This window comes from Zootoca vivipara, chromosome 6 (genome assembly GCF_965207765.1).
Source record: "Zootoca vivipara chromosome 6, rZooViv2.hap1.1, whole genome shotgun sequence".
In the NCBI taxonomy this organism is placed as follows: Eukaryota; Metazoa; Chordata; class Lepidosauria; order Squamata; family Lacertidae; genus Zootoca; species Zootoca vivipara.
The window spans coordinates 85,457,541-85,479,498 of NC_142589.1; the positions used below are offsets into that span (position 1 = coordinate 85,457,541).

The 21,958-nt window shown below is 46.2% G+C and overlaps 1 protein-coding gene across 1 annotated transcript in view; it reads right to left on the reverse strand.

Moving 5' to 3' along the window:
- The window catches only part of WDR18 (WD repeat domain 18), a 38,485-nt gene extending 18,088 nt beyond the window's left edge, over positions 1-20,397 (reverse strand). The window contains exons 1-6 of the mRNA XM_035118966.3: positions 20,130-20,397; positions 14,356-14,466; positions 7,332-7,465; positions 4,895-5,036; positions 2,611-2,754; positions 278-342 (exon numbers count right to left, since the gene is read on the reverse strand). Coding sequence (XP_034974857.2) covers positions 278-342; positions 2,611-2,754; positions 4,895-5,036; positions 7,332-7,465; positions 14,356-14,466; positions 20,130-20,357 — 824 coding nt within the window. The 5' untranslated portion in view covers positions 20,358-20,397. The remainder of the gene's footprint in view (positions 1-277; positions 343-2,610; positions 2,755-4,894; positions 5,037-7,331; positions 7,466-14,355; positions 14,467-20,129) is intronic.
- Between the last annotated feature and the right edge of the window lie 1,561 nt (positions 20,398-21,958).

A 21,958-nucleotide genomic window follows, 5' to 3' on the forward strand; every position in this document is an offset into this window, starting at 1 on the left:
GGGTGCGCCCGCAACCCAAATGTCTGGCCTCTCCCCGCCAATGCCCCTTAGAATCCAAGGCTTATGTCGGGACGGGCAGCCCTCAGACGTGTGTGTTTCGTGCACCTTCTCCTGAGTGCTGTGGCCTGGCTGGAATTCCGCCCATCCGGTCAAATGAAAGAATTGTGGATTTGGAAGGGACCCAGAGGGTAATCCAATCAAACCAAAAATCACAGCATGTAGGTAAAAAAAAAAAAGTCCCTTTGTTGCTCTATCCCACCTTTGCCGCAGCACTCACCGATGCCCTTTGAAGATCTTGGCAGACTCCCTCTCTGTCTGGAAGCCCCTCTCCCTTTGCACGGGCTGAGAGAAAGAGGAGGGGGAAGTTACAAACTATATTTTGAAGCATTGCCAGAAAAAGTGGGTAGGTGAGAACCAGGAAGCTGCCTTAGGTACTTGGGTAGGGCTGCTGGTTCACACATCCAGGAACTCCATTCCGGCCCCTCTCAAGTGGGTGCCATGGCCATTTGAAGAGAACAAGGGAGGTGTTGGTGGTCAGTTCCAGCTCCCCTTTTCCTCGAAAAATAGCACTGCATACCGCCCAGATTTGTCTGCTCCAGAGGTGGCAAATCTCCCCACCACCACCATTCGTCAAGTGTTTTTTAGTGATGTTCAGTGACTGACAGATGGGCAGACCCATCCACCTGTCAATCACTGAACATCACTTAAAAACACTATGAGTGGACTCTCCGCACCCTTAACTACCGCAAAAAGACTGGTACAGTGGAACCTCGGTTTATGAACACCTCGGTTTATGAATTTTCGGTTTATGAACGCCACGGACCCATCTGGAACGGATTAATTCACTTTCCATTACTTTCAGTGGGAAAGTTCGCTTCAGTTTATGAACAGACTTCTGGAACCAATTACACCCATGCTTTGGGTTAAGTACGCTTCAGGATGAGTACTCCGCAGACCTGTCTGGAACGGATTAATCCACTTTCCATTACTTTCAATGGGAAAGTTCGCTTCAGTTTATGAACGCTTCAGTTTATGAACGGACTTCCGGAACCAATTGTGTTCATAGAATCATAGAATAATAGAGTTGGAAGAGACCACAAGGGCCATCCAGTCCAACCCCCTGCCAAGCAGGAAACACCATCAAAGCATTCTTGACATATGCCTGTCAAGCCTCTGCTTAAAGACCTCCAAAGAAGGAGACTCCACCACACTCCTTGGTAGCAAATTCCACTGCCGAACAGCTCTTACTGTCAGGAAGTTCTTCCTAATGTTTAGGTGGAATCTTCTTTCTTGAAGTTTGAATCCATTGCTCTGTTTCCGCTTCTCTGGAGCAGCAGAAAACAATCTTTCTCCCTCCTCCATATGACATCCTTTCATATATTTGAACATGGCTATCATATCACCCCTTAACCTTCTCTTCTCCAGGCTAAACATACCCAGCTCTCTAAGCCGTTCCTCATAAGGCATCGTTTCCAGGCCTTTGACCATTTTGGCTGCCCTCTTCTGGACACGTTCCAGCTTGTCAGTATCCTTCTTGAACTGTGGTGCCCAGAACTGGACACAGTATTCCAGGTGAGGTCTGACCAGAGCAGAATACAGTGGTACCATTACTTCCCTTGATCTAGATGCTATACTCCTATTGATGCAGCCCAGAATTGCATTGGCTTTTTTAGCTGCTGCATCACACTGCTGACTCATGTCAAGTTTGTGGTCTACCAAGACTCCTAGATCCTTTTCATAAACCGAGGTACCACTGTATTGATGAACTGAAAAAATAACAATGCAGCTCGCTTTAATGATTGAAGATATGTACAACTTTGCTACACATGAACAAGTTGTGTACAAATTCAACTATATTTGGAATTCATTTTTATAAATACCTGTTAGATTAAAGTCTAGTTAACTACAGTATCAAAATGTCCCCACCTTTTTTTTGTAATGTACACAATATCCCCCCCCCCCCGTTTTGTTTTCTACATTGGTACTATTTTTTTCTTCTCCTTTTTTGTGTCTTATCTTACTCAGTGCGCTTGTCATTTTGTACTTTTTGTTTTTCAATAAATAATATAAAACAAACAAAATCTCTTAGACCCAGGGTTGCCTTAACCTGCCCAACAGCTGACCTCCCATGTAGCTCAGTGGCACTTCAAGGTGGGGCTGGGAGAAACACCTGCCTGCCCTGGAGAGCTGCTGCCAGTCAGTGTTGACAATATGAAGTGACACAGAACATACATACTTTGGTTCAGTATGTAAGGCAGGCGGGTTCCTTTGTTAACTGCCCCATTTCACTTTTCATTTGTATACCGCCTTTCCTTATTACAGTGCACAAGGCGGTCTACAGCAAGAAAGAACACACACCTTATATTAATCTGATCCAATACAGAAATTCGTAATAAAACGTAACTTTAAAATGGAACAACCTATTTCGAATAAAGTAACATTCAGCAATGTATTAGAATATAATAAATAATATACAAAAACATTAACACTCAAAACACCCGCAAATAATTATTAAACAGGAATGTCCTCTTAACAGTTACAATAAATAATTACTAAACTACGATCAACAAGTCACAATGCATAAAATGCCATGTGTGGAATCGGACCTACCCAGGCGCAGAGGTCAACTTGGAAGATGGAGCCGTCCATACCACCACAGAACATGTGGTATTCCGTGAGGTCGAGGGTCACCGACAGAATGCCCACGTCAAAGACGACGGAGAGGAGGAGGTCGCCAGAGGAGATCTCCCAAAGCTGGAAGAGAGGAGAAGAGGAACCATACAGATAGCTCAACTGGTACAGCATGAGACCCCTTAATCTCAGAGTTGTGGGTTCGAGCCCCACATTGGGCAAAAGGCTCCTGCGTTGCAGGGGGTTGGGCTAGATGACCCTTCTGGCCCCTTCCAACTCTACAATTCTACGAATTTATTTAGGACCAATCAACCAAGGGTGTACAAAGGCGGGCCAGGAATCCCTGCAGCTCAAGACAGAATGGCAGTGGAACACGGCAGAGGGGCTTGGGAATGGATGGGCAAACTCTTGCAATTGAACATGAGATAGAACCAGGGGACGGGATAACATTTGTCGTCCCATCCTTCCTGACCCTATGACAGATGGTGGGAAGCCTCTATATAGAAGAGGCATTCCCTCCTGAGAGAGGGGAATGCCTCTCCTCAGATCAGGGATGGAGATTTGTGGCCCCTGCAAAAGTTGCTGGGCTCCAACTCCCATCTTTCTGAGAAGGAGGGGCAGGTGTCAGGCAGGAGGGAGAAGCTGCAGGGGTCCCCCGCAGGATCAAACCCCTCCTGCCCTCTCCTTTCCATGCTCCCCAGTATGTTTAATTTTAAAGGAATCTGTTATTTATTTGTTGCAATTCTATCCCTCCTCTCTCTCCAAGGATCCCAAGGTGGCATGCCTGGTTGTCCCGTTCCCCATATAATCCCCACAATGAACCAGCAAGGTTGAGAGGCAGTGGCTGTTACAGGGCCGCTGACGGCCGTCGCCATGAACTTTTGGGCTGACTTGGCTGAATAATGTTCAGGCCACAAGAGATGTGTAGGAAAGAATGATGTCGCCGGTATATGAATTATTATAGCTGATGCAGGCAAAACGCACAAGAGGGAGGTGTCAGCAGTCTTGGAGGAAGCCCTAATGTTCGAAGACATATACACACACGCGCACACACAAATCTTAACTCCCTGAAAACAGAATACCAAGCGCTCCATACTGCAACATTTTCTTTCTGCTCCCGTTTGCATCTGTACAAGATGTAGCCGTGGCTGTGTACAGCACCCCACAACCTGAGAACCACCTGCCCCACAGCCTGCCCTGAATCAATCTGGAGGTGGGAGTACAACTCCCAATTAGAGAGTCAGTGTGGGGCGTAGTGGTTAAGAGTGTCGGACTAGGACCTGGGAGATCAGGCTTCAAATCCCCACTCAGTCATGGAGCTCCTTGGATGACCTTGCGAGTCAGTCACAGCCTCTTAACCTACCTCACAGGGTTGTTGTAGGGGTTAACTGAGAAGGGGTGGTGGTGAACAATGGACCCCTTGGATTAAAATGTGGGAGATGAATGCAGTAAATAAGCTCTTCTGATGACCTGTTGGAGAAAGCTGGGGGGGGGGGGCAGCCAGAGACAGATGTCAAGTCGCCAACCTGGCATCCAGAGATCTCCATGTGGTTGCAATTGGACCCATGCAAGTCACAAAATGCACCTGGCTAATTTCTAACATTGGGGCTTCCCATTGGGCCAGCTGGCTGGCCACTGTAGGGGAAAGACGCTAGACTAGAGGGGCTTGATCCAGCTGCCGCAGGGCTTCCTTGCGACGTTTCTGCCCTGCTGTCAGGGCTGGAGTCAGATGCAGATCAGCACGAAAGGCACAGGGCTCTGTGGTCAGTGGAGTTAAATTTTTATTCAAGGAAACGGCATACCACTTAGCAACCCTTTGCAGGTGGTCTTACCCCTCTCCCAGATGTTTCCCAAGCAGTTTCAAACTGTGTCTGCACACCTCTAGCCTCTGTTTTGCCTTCCTTGTTATTCTGCATGTTCTTGGAGACCAGGGGGAAGGGGAGCTTATTGCAGCCGGAGAGGGAGACTCCCTGGTTCTTCTGCAGCCTCTTGACTCCCCTCCTCTGCTTCAGCCTGGAGTCTGTACTGCTCCCTGTCACCGGCTCTTCCTGCTCACTAAACCCTTTTGCCCCTTCAGTATCCAACACCACCTCCTAATCTTCCCCCTCCTCGGTGTCCCACCACCAATCCCTGAACTTTCTTCCTCCAGGATTTTCCTTGGGGGGTTCCCTGGCTGGCACCTCCCACCACTCCTCCTCATGCAGCCAGTCCCTGTTACATGAGGAGCGGAACTCCACTCCCCTGGCATGCTGTCTGCCCTTACCTTCACCGTCTGATCTAGGGAGGCCGTGGCGGCACGGGCCATGGGGCCGCCCATGCCGCAGCAGAGGTCCGTGATGGGAAGGCTGTGTCTCGACCACACGTGGCGGGGCTCGGGGCTCTGGGCATTCTCGGCCTGCAGCACGCTGGGGAAAGGGTGGAAGGAAGAGGCCTCAGGACACAGCAAGTGGGGTAAGGAAAGCGGAGGTCTCAGGAAATACGCAGGGTGGGTGTGAGGGAACGTGGCTCATTTCCGGATGCATTTGTCCAAATAAAAGCAATGGAATGTCTGGAGTTGGCTCTCCTCAAGCTTTTCATGGGAGACGGTGTTGATTTTCTTATAGTCTGGACTCCCTGATGTTTGTATATCTAATGTATCTCTTTGTTGGAGATGTAATACAGACAATGCTTCTTTGAAACATATGCTTCTGCTATGTCGCACACTTACTAAGTTTTGAGAGAAAGTGATGGACTATATAAACAATGCACTATGGAAAAACTCAAGATTTTCAGAGGTGAATATGCTCTTGAACCCATTGTATGGAAACTGACAACAGGACAGCGAAAACGGATTCTACGCACCCTAATGTTGGCCAAGAGACTGATATTGATGAATTGGAAGAATGGAGATACGATTCCCCTTAATCAATGGCTTGACAACATGACAACATAGGAACAGCTTATAGATGCAGACTTTCTTTGCATAAATACAATGATATTTGGAAGGAGCTTGCACAGAATCTATTAGGTTATTGACAATTAAATGTGCATTAGGATACTAAGAATATACACAACCGTATTTTAAGGTATGGTAATGTAACTGTATATTTTTCCTTTTTTCCTTTTTCATTCACACCCACTTTTTCTTTCTTTCTTTTCTCCGCTGCCCCACCCACTTTCGCCTCCGGCCCCCCGAGTGCTGCCTGGAAGACAATGCAGCCCTCTCCCCAACATGATGATGTTTTGTAGCTCCTGAAACCGAAGAGGTTAAGGGCTGTGAGGTGCGGGGGGGGGGGGGCTCTGCTGTCCTTAGAACAGTGGCTGCGGGATCCAACCATGGGAGCCTCCCCTCCGGCTGGCTGTCCTTGTGGCCTCGATGGCCAAAGCAATTAAGGAAGAGATGCCGCCTGTCAAAAGCTCTGCTGGCCCAGGGGGTCAGGGACGTGCTGGCATCTCCATGCCAAGTGCTGCTTTGGTGTGGAGGGAGCCAGCAAACAACGCTGGCGCAGCGTACAAAGGTTTTTTTTTTGGGGGGGGGGGAGGCGAGGCAGAGGCTTCCATTGTGCCATTATTTCTGTCAAAGGAGGCCCAAAGCAGCCTGGTTAACTGGAATTGGGTGCCTGCTTGCCTGGGGAGCAAATAGAAAACGGCTTGGCATCCTGGCAGCTCCTCTGCTACGAAACCTAAATTGTTTCAGGAGGAGGCTGCCCGCAGGGTCCCTGCACGAGTTGCTGTTCCACCCTCACCTCCTTCTGATCAACCACTGGTCTGTGCGAAAGGCTCAACCATCATCATCCCACAACCCCCCCCCCCCGGGAACTGCCTGCTGTGCCTCTGCAAGAGCTGCAGTTCTGGGGCTGCGTCAAAGCCAGCCATGGTGGGAAGCTTTGGAAAATGAACCTTCGTTTTAAGAGGAGACTCAGCCAGAGACAGACATGAGTGAGCCAAAAGGTTGCAGAATAGGAAACCTCTGCAAACGGAACAAGCAAGGTTGTCAAAGACTTTTGCCTCTTAGAATCGTCTGATTATAGAGCTGGGAGGGAGCCCAAGGGTCAACTAGTCCAACCTCTAGGTTAGAAGGGATATAGGAGGAGAAGGAAAGCAACCTTGGAGAGCTGCTGCCAGTTTATGTAGGCATCACTGAGCTCGATGGATCATAGAATCGTAGAGTTGGAAGATGGCTATTGTATCAGACCCCCACAGCCTTAGAAGGAACGGTTGAAGGAGCTGGGAATGCTGAGGATGGAAAAGAGGGGACTGAGAGCAGACGGGAGAGTCTTCTTCCAATATCTCAAGCAAAGGCTGTCACATGGAAGAGGGAACAAGCTTGTTTTCTCCTGCTCTGGAAGGTAGGACTCGAACCCATGCAAGTTACAAGAAAGGAGATTCTGACTCAACATCAGGAAGAACTTTATGACACTGAGAGCTGTTTGACAGTGGAACGGTCTCCCTCGGGAGGTGGTGGACTCTCCTTCCTTGGAGGTTTTAAAGCAAATGTTGGAGGGCCATCTGTCATGGATGTTTGAGCTGAGATTCCTGCATTGCTCGGGGTTGGACTAGATGAACCTCAGGCTCCTTCCAACTCCACCATTCTATGGTCTCTCACTCCCCTCCTTCCCAGGCTAAGCATACCAAGCTCCTTCAACAGTTCCACATCAGGCTTTGCTTCCAAACTTAGGATCACCTCAGTCGCCCTCCTCTGCACACTTTCCATCTCTTACCTGTACAGGTTCCACACTATCACAAGGCTGTCCTTCGCTCCGGAGAGGAAGTGACTGCTGTCGTCTGTGAAGGCCACGCAGGAAAGATCCTGGTAGTGTCGGTTCAGAATGGCAAGCAGGTTCCCACTGGACACCTGGGGCAGGGAAGCGACCCCAACATATTTGGGAGGGGGGGGGGAAGAGAAGAGAAAAGCAGGAGAGATTAGGAATCGAATGATGCCCTGGGCCTGATTTGCCAAGGAGGACTGTAAGTGAAATATCAGAGTTCAACACCCAATACCCACTTCTGACTTCCTTTGCCTAATGGCACAAAGGCAGGAAGCACCAAAATGTTAAATGCTTTCATGACTAGACTGACATTCAAAGGACTGATTTAGACAGGAAACCTAGGAAGCTGCCTAATGCTGAGTCAGGCTGCTGGCCCAGATCAAAAGAAAGGTGTTTCCAGATGAAGGACTGCAAGGGGAGAGAGACTTTGTGCCGGCCACCAGGCAATGGCTTTCCCCCCTGCCTTGACCCACCCTCCAGCCCTGGGAGCCTTTCCCAGAACATAACTTTGAGAACAGTAGAAGCAGCTGGAAAAAAGAGGAGTTCCTATATTTAAACCAATTTTATGTTGGGTGTCCTTCTTTTTCAATTTGATCCTTTTACATGGCTTTGTATGTTTTGTTTTGTTCATTGTGACTTGCCATTATTTTTATTGGTTATAGTTGAGTAATTCTTTATTGCAATTTAGTGTAAACTCTTTAAAGCCTAGATAGCTCAATCGGTTATGATAACGCCAAGGTTGCAGTTTCGATCCCTGTATGGGACAGCTGCATATTTCTGCATTGCAGGGGGTTGGACTAATGATGAGTCCCTACGATTTTATGATTATTTGCTATTTAATTTTACTGCTTACTATTATTTTCTAATGGATTATTAAATATTGCTTTATTTGATAGAAGTTGTTTATTATGACTTCTTTTTGTCTTGGATCAGATTCTTATTAGAACCTGTGTGATCTTTGCTGTCTATTTTGTTGTTCCTTCAGCTGTTCCATTACCCTGTGTACAGTAACACAAAAAAGCGGCATACAAAAAGTGAAATGAAACCGCCCATCTAGCTTAATATTGTGTACACTGACTGGCAGAGGCTCTGCAGGGCTTCAGGCAGGGAGTCTTCCGCAGCCCTACCTGGAGATGCCCCATGGGAACGAACCTGGGTCTTTTTGCATGCAAAGCAGGTGCCCAGCATCTTATTCCCAGGCACGCGTATTCAAGGCTGCAGCCCAGTTGTCTACCTCTATATCCTCCTGTCTGATGACACAGTGACAAGGCAGGAGGTGTCAAGACCAAGACAGAGACAGGAGCCTTGTAGCCTCGGGGCTGCTGCTTGGGTGAACCTGTAAGGAAGTCACAAGCCACAGCTGCCTGGCATATTATTAGCCGCATCGCGGAATGATTTGCATTACAATAAGCGGACAGTTATCAGCCCTCTGGGAGTATCGCTTGAGCTGCTCATCTGGTTGGAGCGATGCCAAGGCCACTCTCCTCTTCCAGAACCAGCACCCAAGGGATACCAGTCTGACCCCCTCCACTGGCAGCTTCTCAAAAGTGGGGCTTGAGAAAGTCATTTATCTCCAGCTGCCTTTAACTAAGAGGCCGAACTTTTAAGCTCTGTATTGTTGCTGGGTTCAAATCCTCAGTTTCTGATTCCTTGCAATGTGGTTAAGTTAAACACAGGTGTGATGCTGGCCTTTTGACTGCTGTTTCCACCTACTTTGATTTTTAAAAATTTGAATCCTGTTCTGTGTCTTAAGGGAAGCTACCCTGAGGAGGGTTCAAGTTTAAAGGCACACCAGAAATCTTTAAAAGAAATGTATTTTGATAACCGCCCCGCCCCAAATTTGGTTACTGGACATGGGGTAGAGTTTCTGGTGTGCCATGACTTGTCTGCCCTGAACTTTTCTGCACCCGTTTGAATTCAAAGCCGGAGAGACAGCATAACTATAAGGCTGGAAAACAAGGTTACAGAAAAACAGAAACACAAGACTTGATTCCAGGGAGTTCAAGGAAGCAGTTCTGTATAGATAGAGCTTGTGAGCACTTCATCTCAAGGAACCAAGAGGAGGGCCTGAGAAATCTATTTTTTTATGTTTCTATATGTACTGGAAGCTGCCTAGAGTGGTTGGGGTGTAGGCTACCAGGGTGCAAATCCTTCAACACTCAGCCTTGAAGCTCACTGGGTGTGACCTTGCGAGCCAGTTGCCGTTCCTCAGACTAACCCCACCTTGCAGGATTGTGACAAGGAAGAAATGGGAGGAGGCAGAGTGCCAGGTATGCTCCCTTGAGCTCCTTGGGAAGAAAGCCTCATGCCATTGCCTTTCCTCTCAATGGTCACCTGGGGGGGGGGGGGAAGCCGTTCCACTAGACTACTTCAGAGGGAGAGAGATAGGAAACACCAGGCACTTCCTGCCCCTGAATTGTGCTGGCTGATCGTTACAGGAACCAGTGCCCGAGTTTGGATTTTCCTCTTCCCTCCCCGTTCCTTTCCCCTTGTGTGCTGTGCCTTTGTAGACTGCAAGCCTGCAGGCACCAGGGGGTGTATCGCATGAAAGCCACTCTGGGAGCATTTTGGGGTACAAACGCTCAAAACAAAATAAATAAATGTTATATATATATATATATATATATATATATATATATATATATAAAATAAACAGCGTTCAGTCCTAGCCAGGCTGATTATCAGCATCTCCCGATATTGACGCACCAAGCAGACGAGTCAGTTGATGCGAGGCTGTTCTGGGAGGGGCTCACTGGCAGATGGTCTTAGCCAGGCTGGAGAAGGCAGGGGCCGTTTTGATATCTTGCCAGCCAGGTGGAAAGGCTCTGCTGATGGAGGCAGAGGTGGGAAGGAGGAGCTGGTCCAGACTTGTTACAATTCGTGGAAGAGGAGGGGGCTGCCATGCTTCCCTGCTATGATGCAGCCGGGCAGAAGGGCTGCTGACGGAGGCGGTTCTCAGAAATGTGGCAGATTTCGGAGACGGCAGGCGGCAGATCATGGTTGCCGGCAGCAGGTGAAGGGTCACTGGCTGCCCCTGGGCCCTGCTTGCGCAGAAGCATCTGGCGGAAAAAAGGGAATGCGGCAGCAGGTTGGGGGTGTGGAAGGAGGAAGGCAGGCGGGATCCTTGCCTCCACACCCCCACCAGCAAAGTTTGTCTAAAGATAAAAAGAAATGACTTATTCACGCAGAGTATGGAACCCCCTCCCACAGAAAGCAGTGCTGACCATCAACTTGGGACGAGGGCAGCGCGATATATCGCCCAAAACCATTTTGAAGTCCATATCATGATATTGGTTTCGTAATTTTTGACCTGGCAATTTATGGCGAATCATGGTGTGTGTGTGTGTGTGTGTGTGTGTGTGTGTGTGTGTGTGTGTGTGTGTGTAAGAGAGAGATACAAAAATCTCAATGCAGGGAAAACAGTGAAGCCAGCCAGTGCCTCTGCATAGTCCATCCTTATTTCAGACATTGTGATACATTGCTATATCGTGATATTTAGCTAGTTATAAATAGTGATGTTCGAAACCAGGTATCGCCCAGCCCTAACTTGGACTCGGCAAATTTAAGGAGGAGGGGAAGGCTATCAGCCTTTGCAGTTGGAGGCAGCAATGCATCTGAATCCCAGTTGCTGGAAACCGCAGGAGGGGAAAGGGCTCTTGCGCTCGCATCCAGCTTGCAGGTTTACACACTGAGGCATCTGTTTGGCCGCTGTGAGAACAGGATGTTGGTCTAGATGTGACACTGGCCTGACCCAGCAAGCAAGCTCTACTTATGTATTTGAAGTCACCAAAAAAGGAAACTCAAATTTGATTCCATTACAGCTTTAAACTGTCCAAGATGGATCTGATTATTTTACAGCGCTACCAATATTGCTTTTAAGCCACCCACTGCTTTCCCTCCCTGCCGCCACCAAAAGACATAAATGTGACACCTTCTGGGCTTGGTGGGCGGGTGCCTTTCGCTTCCTTCACCCCGGGGTGAAGGGTTGCTGCAAGCAAGCGTCTTGGGCTGCTGCGGACAACTTCAAAAGGAGAAAGTTTTAAGGGGGGGAAAAGAGACGCCATCAGCAGTTCCACAAGGCTCATCTTTTGCAATATTCATCCTGCTCCTCACCACCTTGCTCAAACGTGCAGAATAAATTGGGGCAGGGACAGGATACTGGGTTGTGAGGCAAGGAAGGAGAAGAATCTGCAGCTAAGTGGAGCATAAGGACCCGAAGGTTGTATGCTGGAGGGCAGCCAGGAGAAGAGGGTATGCTGCCAGATACCTGCTCAGGCTATATGTGCTCTACTTAGTGCAGCTACTTGCTGCTGCTTCTCCCTCTCTCGTAATGCTAGAACTCGGGGCCGTAGGATGAAGCTGAATGTTGGAAGCAGAGCTCCCTCCGTTGGCTCTGCTGTGACAGGTCAGCTCCATCAGGCCTCCTCTCCGTATCGCCTCAGCCTCTTTATTATTACTATTAAGAGACTGGGGAAGCCAGTATAAGTTGCATTTTCAGCTGAATTTGGGGAAACCACTCGAAGCATCTGTTGTGTTGAGCTATTTAAATTGCTTTTGTTTGATGTGCTCAATGGAAACAACTAAAAGTCTGTAAATTTTGATAATAAACCTGATTTGCAGTGGGGGGGGGGGTTGAATAATTTCCATGGCAACTGTAGGAAGCAGAGCTCCCTCCATCAGATCTGCTGTGACAGGCCAGCTCCATTGGGTCTCCTCTCCCCTCAGTGGGAAAGAGAGGAAGCAGGGCTCCCTCCATCAGCTTTGCTGGAAGCCCAGCTCCATCAGGCACCTCATGCCCCTGAACTGTGCCAGCTGATCATTACAGGAACAACTCTTTAGAAACTGGTGCCCGAGTTTCTATTTTCCTCTTCCCTCCCAGTCCCTTTTCCCTTGTATGTCGTGTTTTCTTTAAGATTGTAAATCTGCAGGGAAGGACTGTTTCATTTTGACTGTATGCAAGCTGCTCTAGGAGACTTTTTGGTTGAAGAGCAGGGTAAAGTTGCTCTAACTAAATAAAACAATTAATTACATGGGGAGGTTCAGGCAAAAGGAAGGACATCTTGGCATGGTACATTTTTAAACTGTGGAATTCGTTCCCGTAAGAGGGTGTGATGGCCATCGATTCTACGACTGCTTTAGAAGAGGATTATACAAACTCACAGAGGTGGCTATCATTGGCCACTTCCACAATGGCTATATTTTACATTGTGATTTTATAACGTGAACCACCCTGAGACCTGCAGGTATAGGGCGGTATACTAATTTATTTATTCATCATCATCATCATCTAGGCCTGCTGTTAAGAGGCAGTAAATGCATCTGAATGCCAGTTTCTTGGAATTGCAGGAGGGAGGAGATCCTGCTGTATTCAAGACCTGCTTGTGGGCTTCCCTTTGTGACATCTATTTGGCCACTGGAGGGGGGAGGGCTCCTTTGGACTGACCCAGCCTAAGGGCTCTCCTGATGGTCTCCTCTTGCATAACACCTGGCTGGAGATCTTTAAAATGGCAGCAGGAAAAGGAACAAAGCTAACTAATTTGGGCCATATTGAAGAACTCACTTTCCCAGCCTTGCTCCTTGCCTAGGAAACAGAATTAGCAACATGGACAGGTGAGGAGACAAAGTTAGCTCCTGCCCCCTTGTGGCAAGGCCTCATTTCTGCACATCAATAATGCTTCCAAATATCTTTTCTTTCAGGTATAGTGGCAAAACTTGAACAGCTTACACAATAACATTAATTTTATTATTTGCACCCCACCCATTTGATTGGGATGCCCCAGCCACTCTAGGTGGTGTCCAACATATATGAAAACATAATAAAACATTAAAAAGTTTCCCGATACAGGGCTGCCTTCAGATGTCTTCTAAAGGTTATCTACTGTAGTTACTCATCTCCTTGACATCTGATGGGAGGTCAACCCACAGGGTGGGTGCCACTACCAAGAAGGCCCTCTGCCTGCACCTAGTTTGCTGTTTGGATTGAGGAGGGGGGAATACAGCAGCCCATCTCCCACTGTTGCGTTCTGTCTCTTTGCTAGTGGCTCTGTATCTGTAAAGTGATCTCCCTACTCGAGGTTTTTAAGCAGAGGTAGGCTGGCCATCTGTCATGGATACTTGAACGGAGGTTCCTGCACTGCACGGGGGTTGGACTAGATGACCCTTCCAACTCTATGATTCTATACCAAAGTGGCTTCTACAAAGGACCAAGCATGCAGAAGGCCCCAGGACCAATCCCTGACATCCCAAGGTAGGGTTGGGAAAAACTCATTACTTAAAACCCCATATAAGCCAGGCACCAGGCACAATTTGCACCTGGATATCAACCACTTGTGACCAAGTAAAGATGCATGGGTGCCAGGATGGCATCTGACATCTTCACCATCTGGAGGTGCATGCCTGGAGATCCTTGGATCTGGGCTGTTTTCACACACTAATTCTATCCGCTATATTTTGTCTGCACAATCGGAATGAATTTCAGGAACCAAAATGCTTTTTCTGTGCAGCCTGAGCAGGAGTGGTGAACAGCGTAATAGTGAATTGTTGTTGCTTGTCTTTGCTCCCCCCGCCCTGGTCAGAGTTGTGAAGAATATTCCTAAGTTATGAATGGTCTGAGTCACCATTAAGAAAATGAGGTCAGAATAGGGCAGTATATATGTAGACTGTCCCTGGATCAAGTGACTTTCCTTCTTTTAAGTTCTCAAAGCTCTTAACCTGGCTCGAGGTTGTCATCTGAACTAATGTTTAACTAAGGGGAGAGTGCTTTTGTGACCTGGTTCTGCTTGCGGGTTTTCCTGCTGCCACCTGGGTAGCCACTGTGAGGACAGGATGCAGGACTAGATGGGCCATTGGCCTGATTCCACAGGCTCTCCTTGTGTTCTTATGAGCTTCTCCAATCCTGCTGAAGGCCATCAGTTCCTCCCCCCCCCCCCCAAATAGCCAAGGGAGATCACCCACCCACTTTTGCCACCTTCCTTACCTCCCAGAGGTAGATGCTTTCGGCGATACCCGCCAAGATGTAGAGACCGTTGGGAGCTGCAGCCAAGCAAGACACCAAGCCTGGGCAGATTATCTTCTGCTGGAGCTGATCCTAGGGACAAATAGGGGCAGGGGAGGGAAAGAGTATTATTTATTTGTTACTTATTAAAATATTTCTGTACTGCCCCACACATCAATCTCTGGGCAGTGTAACACAATAAAAAAACCCACACACCCTAATACCACAATAAAAACATGAGAAGATTCAGGACAGATAAAAGAAAGTACCAGTACTTCAATGCAGCACAGAGTTAAACTGTGGAACTCACTCCCACAGGAGGGTGGGATAGCCACCAACTTGGGTGTTTTTTTGTTTTGTTTAATGCTTATTTCCATGCTTATTACACACACACACACACACACACACACACACACACACACACAAACAAACAATACCGAAAAGGGGTACAACTTAAGAGAGGGGAGGGAAAAGGAAAGAAAGTAAAATTTATACAATCTGTTAATAAGATAAAAATCATGACATAAATCTGTGATTGAAATTTCATGTTACAATAAAAATAAAAATCTCATTATCTTTTATACCCAACCTCCCATTTATTCCTTAATTCTTTTACATGAATTTAATGCCATATCAAAATACTATTTTTATATTAATATTTTCACAATTTATAAATGTTTATATTTATATGGGCAATTAATAAAAAAACTGCTGGGATCACTCAAAAGCTGCTACAGATTTTAACATGGTATAATTTTGTTAAAGGTGTGTTCTGAAGGCCTCCCATTTTGATACAAATTCAATTCTCGGTTTATTGTTTATTTTTTCAGCTAGACTATCTAATTCAGCATATTCAGTCAATTTTTGTATCCAGTCTTGTCTAGAAGGAATTATGTCGCTCTTCCACCTCTCGCTGCCACTGTTGCCTTCCAAAAAAAAAAATCTTTATTTTTTTTTAGGAATATCTGAATCAGTAATGCCCAACAAATATGCCTCTGATTTCCTAATAAATGAGATTGTTAACATTTTTTCTAGTTCAAAGTGGATTTTCTCCCAAAATTTCTTTATTTTGCTACATTGCCACCATGTATGGTACAGTGAGCCTGTTGGGTCTCCACATCTCCAAAATTACTTTTGGCTCCTTTGTACATTTTGGCTAATTTCCATGGAGTTAAATACCACCGGTGTTGCATTTTTAACAATTTTTCCTTTATGGCATAGCATGTAGTAAATTTCCAACTATTCTTCCACAGGTTTTCCCGTTGGGACATTGTTATAGCATACCCAAAGTCTTGAGACCCCTTTATCATAGCTGTAACTTCCTCTGCCTCGACTTCCCAGTTGAGGAGGAGGAGGTATAACTTGGGTGGTTTTCAGGGACAAATAAACAAATTCATGGTGGAGAGGTCTATCAATGGCTATTCACTGTGATGATATGCTCTGCCTCCACAGTCAGGGGCAGCAATGACTCTGAAAACCAGTTACTGGAAACCACGGGTGGGGATAGGGCTCGTGCTCAAGTCCTACTTCATAAGATCACAGAACTGTAGAGTTTGAAGGGACCCCGAGGATTCTCTAGCCCAACCCCTGGCAATGCAAGAATATGCAGCTGCCCCATTGAACCTGCAACCTTGGCGTTATCAGCACCATGCTCTAACCAACTGAGCTATCCAGTTGGACTTTCTTGTTTTCCACAGGCATCTGCTTGGATACAGTGAGAATGCTGGATAAGATGGGTCATTGGCCTAATTCACTAGGCTTCTTATGTCAGTGAGTAGATTCATCATTAATTTTTTTTTAAAAAAACCATATTGGAATAGAAAGCTGATCAGATGGTGAAAATGGAGTATCCACATGTGGATAGCTCAGTCAGTAGAGCATGGGGCTCTTAATCTCAGGGTCGTGGGTTTGAGCTCCATGTTGGGCAAGAGATTCTTCCATTGCAGTGGGTTTGACTAGGTGACCCTCGTGGTCCCTTCCAACTTTACAAATCTAGGATTATATCCTACATAGTAGAGCAGGGGCCTGCAAAATGTGGTCCACAAGCTTCATTTGGATGGTCTGCAGCGTTTCTGACAAGACTTGATCTGGTGGAAGTCTCTTGCGTTGTCTGGGGGAGATACTTCTCCCTACGTGCTCTGCTCCCCAGTGTGGGGCTGCATAATACATGTTAGTTTACTACAGAGCAGATGCCACTCTTAAAACAACCTAGATCTCAGTTTGATTGCTGAAATAAGATGCCTTTGTGTGCACCCCCAGTCGGGAGTTTAAGCTACTGGGAGATGTGGCTGTACACTTCTTTTTTTAAAGTGAGTTGGGATTTCAGTTCTAATCCATTACAGTATTTGGGAAAATGCTTAAAAAGTCTGGCAGAGCACAGTTGAGAGAGGAGGCGGCTTAAGACGATAAGAGGGCTGGGAAGAAAGCAAATGAACTGCGTTGTAGCAGAGAGGGATATCAAGCTATCCAAGACGGAAGGGCTAGAGAGGAACTGCAACCCAGACAGGCATAATAGGATTGGCTTCAGGGTGGATTTGATTTAAATCAATCTGATTTAAATCACGATTTAAATCACTAGTCAGTAAGGCTTGATTTAAATCATAGTTTTCTACATAAAGACTAATTCTTGCTGGTATAACTTTAATATGCAAGTAGATGAAGATTTTTAGAATAACAACTTTTCATATTAGTTTTTTATCCCCAGTTTCATGGGTTATTCATATTTGGACAACTTTACTGTTGTACTTAGGAAGGAGAAAAATAATTATTACCTTAATAATAACAATTTAAATAGATGTATTCAACTGAAACAATAACATTACAGCATATGTTATTTGCTTAAACAAACATCCATGTTTGTTAACTAATTTGGCTAAACAAAAACAATATATATATATATATTAAGAAACTTAGACTGTCAGCCCAGCCTACACATGAAAAACTTAAATACTGTCCACTCCAAACAATCAGAAAAATATTGTTTCTATTCTATTCACTGAACTTCTTGAAACTTAGCACTGAAAGGGTTGTTTCTGTATTCATAGGTTTGTAGAACAATAGGATTAAGGTCTTTTTCTCAACTCTGTTCATGTTATAACATTTTTGCTGTGAAGAAGAGGCATGTGATCTCTGTTGAGACAAATTCAGTTTTGAGAACTGCAAAAGTAAACCAAGCATCTGTGATAATATCTTGTAGGCAGAGAAACTGCCCAATAATCTTACAAAAACCTCTGGAAGAGCATGGCATTGTGAATGGACTAATGGAATTTATTTACCCCAAAAAATAAACATATACAACCTTATTCTACATAATAAAAAAACTATTCTTTATTTCATGATGGAATAACCTTTGGATGGTAATATATTTTCCTCAAAAAGCATTTTATTTAAAAAAATCCAATTTAAATCAAAAAAATCGATTTAAATCAAAAAAATCTGATTTAAATCAAAAAAATCCGATTTTTTTGATTTTTTTTAAAAAAATCATTGATTTTTATCCACCCTGATTGGCTTTCATCTTTCATCTGGAGTGACATAATGTCAGTGGAAAGACGGCTGGGAATTCTGCAGCAGCTAGAGTGAAAGATTACCCTGTTCTGAGGGTCTAACGGTTTATTTAAAGCCCTGGCACACAGCAGAAACCACAGCCAAGCTATGCTCTGTGTTACTTCTTCATGCAGATTGCAATTAACTTGGGTGGCTTTAAAAGAAGACTGAGCAAACTGGCACCAGCCAGAATGGCCAATCTCTGCTTCCCTGGCCGGAGGCAGTAATGCTTCTGAATACCAGCTGCTGTAAACCACAGGAGGGGAGAGCGGCTGCTCTTGCACTTGGGTCCAGCTTTCAGGCTTCCCATTGGGGCATCTGGTTGGCCACTGTGAGACCAGGATGATGGACTAGCTGGACCCCCCCTTTGGCCCGATCTGGCAGGCTCTTCTTACATTCTCTCTCAGCTCCCCACCACCTGCAATGCTGGGTTAACAGTACAGGGCTACCTTGCAGGGTTGTTGTAAGCCTTATAATGCAACACGCGCAAAGCCCAGGATAAACACACTGTATCATTATCAAAAGTTTTCTCTTCTGGTCTATTTATTATGAGGAGGGGGTGATGTTTTTGAAGGGTGCTGGTCTCCCACAGCTTTTCAGACTGTTGTGGAGGAGAGCCTTGTTTCCTCGCCCAGAATGTATTGGAGTACAACTCACAGCATCCCTGAACATGGGCCATGCTGGATACTGGAGCAGGTGAGAGCTGGAGGTCCAAAAAGCAGCTGGCTATTGGCCAGTTGCAATCAAGTGAAGGAGGTGCTGGACATCTCCTCCATCTGGGGATCGTTGTATCGGGACTGTTTTCACACACTAATACCCCATCCTGTCAAATTCTATCCCAGGGTGGATTTGATTTAAATCAAACTGATTTAAATCATGATTTAAATCACGATTTAAATCACTAGTCAGTAAGGCTTGATTTAAATCATAGTCGATTTAAATCACATGAAAAACTTAAATACTGTCCACTCCAAACAATCAGAAAAATATTGTTTCTATTCTATTCACTGAACTTCTTGAAACTTAGTACTGAAGGGGTTGTTTCTGTATTCATAGGTTTGTAGAACAATAGGATTAAGGTCTTTTTCTCAACTCTGTTCATGTTATAACATTTTTGCTGTGAAGAAGAGGCATGTGATCTCTGTTGAGTCAAATTCAGTTTTGAGAACTGCAAAAGTAAACCAAGCATCTGTGATAATATCTTGTAGGCAGAGAATCTGCCCAATAATCTTACAAAAACCTCTGGAAGAGCATGACATTGTGAATGGATTAATGGCATTTATTTACCCCCAAAAATAAACATATACAACCTTATTCTACATAATTAAAAAACTAATCTTTATTTCATGATGGAATAACCTTTGGATGGTAATATATTTTCCTCAAAAAGCATTTTATTTTTTAAAAAAAATCAGATTTAAATCAAAAAAATCGATTTAAATCAAAAAAATCCGATTTAAATCAAAAAAATCCGATTTTTTTGATTTTTTTAAAAAAATCATTGATTTTTATCCACCCTGTTCTATCCGTTATATTTTATCTGCACAGTAAGAGTGAATTTCAGGAACCAAAATGTGTTTTCAGTGCCGCCTGAGCAGGAGCATTGTTATAGTGAGTGGTTGTCACTTGTCAGTTCCCCCACTGCCCTGCTCAGAGTTGGGAAGAATATTCCTACGTCATGAATGGTCCATGTCACTATTAAGAAAAAGAGGTCGGAAAAGGTCAATATATACGTAGACTGTCCTTGGGTCAAGTGACTTTTCTTCTTCACGTTCTCAAACTCTTAACCTGGCTCAAGAGGTTGTCCTCTGAACTAGCCAGATGTTTTAACTGAGAATCCATCACAGTCAGTCCATCCTTTGGAAAACAAGACTCAGTCTAGAGCAGGGGTGCCCATACTTTTTTCAAAGAGTGCCAGATTTGATGAAGTGAACATGCTTGAGGGCCGACCAAAGATGCTGAGCTTTTTAAAGGATTTCACCCCAGGACATATACTGCCACGGGGGCCGGATTAAATCGACCTGCGGGCCGGATTAGCCCCCCCCCACAGACTTTGGACATGCCTGGTCTAGAGGGAATGGGGGGGGAGGCGTGTCATGTCTTGAGGTGGGGTTTCCATGGGAACCCCATGGAGGGGGAGGGTCACTCCCAGGGGTGGGGCTTATTGAGGATGCTCGCGCATGCGCAGACCCTTCCCCCCGCGTTCCTACCTTCCTCTGGAGCTCCCAGGCGCCCACACAGGCCTTGCCCAGCTGCGCCCCGAGAAGGTGCTCCCCGCCCAGAAGCGCCATCCCGCGAGCCGCGCAGCTAAACCCGCGGTAGCCGGCCACCGACGCCCCGGAGCCCACTTCCCACACCGAGCAGCCGCCTCCGGACGACGAGGCCGCCTCAGCCGCCGACACCAGCGCCACCTCCACGGGTCCGCCGGCAGCCGACATCTTGGGCCGTCACGCCTCCTCCCTGTGCGCATGCGCGTCTGCAGGAGGGAGGAGGGCGCGCGAGGGAAACTTCGCCTACTAAAGACGCCTCCTCCTGCTCCAGGCCCCGCCCCTTGATTGCCGGAAGTGACAGACAAAACATTAGAGGCGGAGAACCGTAGAGTTTGCCATTAGGACTACAGCTCCCAGAAACCCTCAGCCCCCAATGGTCAGGGATGGGAGCTGTATAGCGTTTCCCAACCTTGGGCCCCAAGCTCTTTTTTGGACAACATCTCCCCTCATTGCTAGCTACCAGGGGATGATGGGAATTGTGGTCTGAAAGCAGCTGGAGACCCCTGGCCTAATGGATCTGGGTGGGTCTCTAGAACTCCCTCTTGAGATCAACCAGGCGCCTTCACAAAATCATAAAATTTGAACGGACCTCCCACATTATTTTGCCTGAGTTTTTATTAATAAAAATGCTATCATCGTCATGATTATGGCAGTATACAGTAGTATTTCATATTAAGCATGTGAATATGCGTACAATTGTTTTTTAAGCATCAAGTGGCACTTCCACAAGCCTCTTCTAGTTCTTGGAAGGATGCCATTAATTCCTAAAAGGGGGGTCTTGAAGCTGTTGGTTGAACTCCCAGCTCAGCTCCAACAGCCAGCACCGTCAGTGGTCAGATATGATTATTTCTGGAAGCCCAGTATCATCTGAAAGACCACATGTCTCCTTGTTGTTGTTGTTTAGTTGTTTAGTCGTGTCCGATGGACCATAGCACGCCAGGCACTCCTGTCTTGCACTGCCTCCCGCAGTTTGGTCAAACTCATGTTCGTAGCTTCGAGAACACTGTCCAACCATCTTGTCCTCTGTCGTCCCCTTCTCCTAGTGCCCTCAATCTTTCCCAACATCGGGGTCTTTTCCAAGGATTCTTCTCTTCTCATGAGGTGGCCAAAGTATTGGAGCCTCAGCTTCAGGATCTGTCCTTCCAGTGAGCACTCAGGGCTGATTTCCTTAAGAATGGATAGGTTTGATCTTCTTGCAGTCCATGGGACTCTCAAGAGTCTCCTCCAGCACCATAATTCAAAAGCATCAATTCTTCGGCGATCAGCCTTCTTTATGGTCCAGCTCTCACTTCCATACATCACTACTGGGAAAACCATAGCTTTAACTATACGGACCTTTGTAGGCATGTCTCCTATCCTTGCTCTAAGAAGTAGGATTCCCTTATTGCATGTGAGAGATTGAGGGATGCCTCTATTTAGAGATGAGGAATGGTGAAAGCTGGTATCCCTCCAGATATCATCGAAGGAATGCCTGTGTTTTCTCAGGAGGGAATGCCTCTCTCTTCTCAGACCAGGGATGGGGAACTTGCAGCCCATTCCCAATATTGTTGGAAATCAAATTCCCACAAGCAACAGCCAGCACAGCCAGGGGGTCACAAATTCTTCATCCCTGTGCTAAAACCATATTATTGTGGTGATCTTGTAGTTTTCTGTCTCAAGAGGCAATGGAGTGCGCCTCTGGGGGCAAAGTCAAATCGTGTGAGCAGCACCGAAGTGACCTCCCTGGTTGAAAAAGGCTTCCTTGCCCCATGAAAGCCAATCAATAAAAA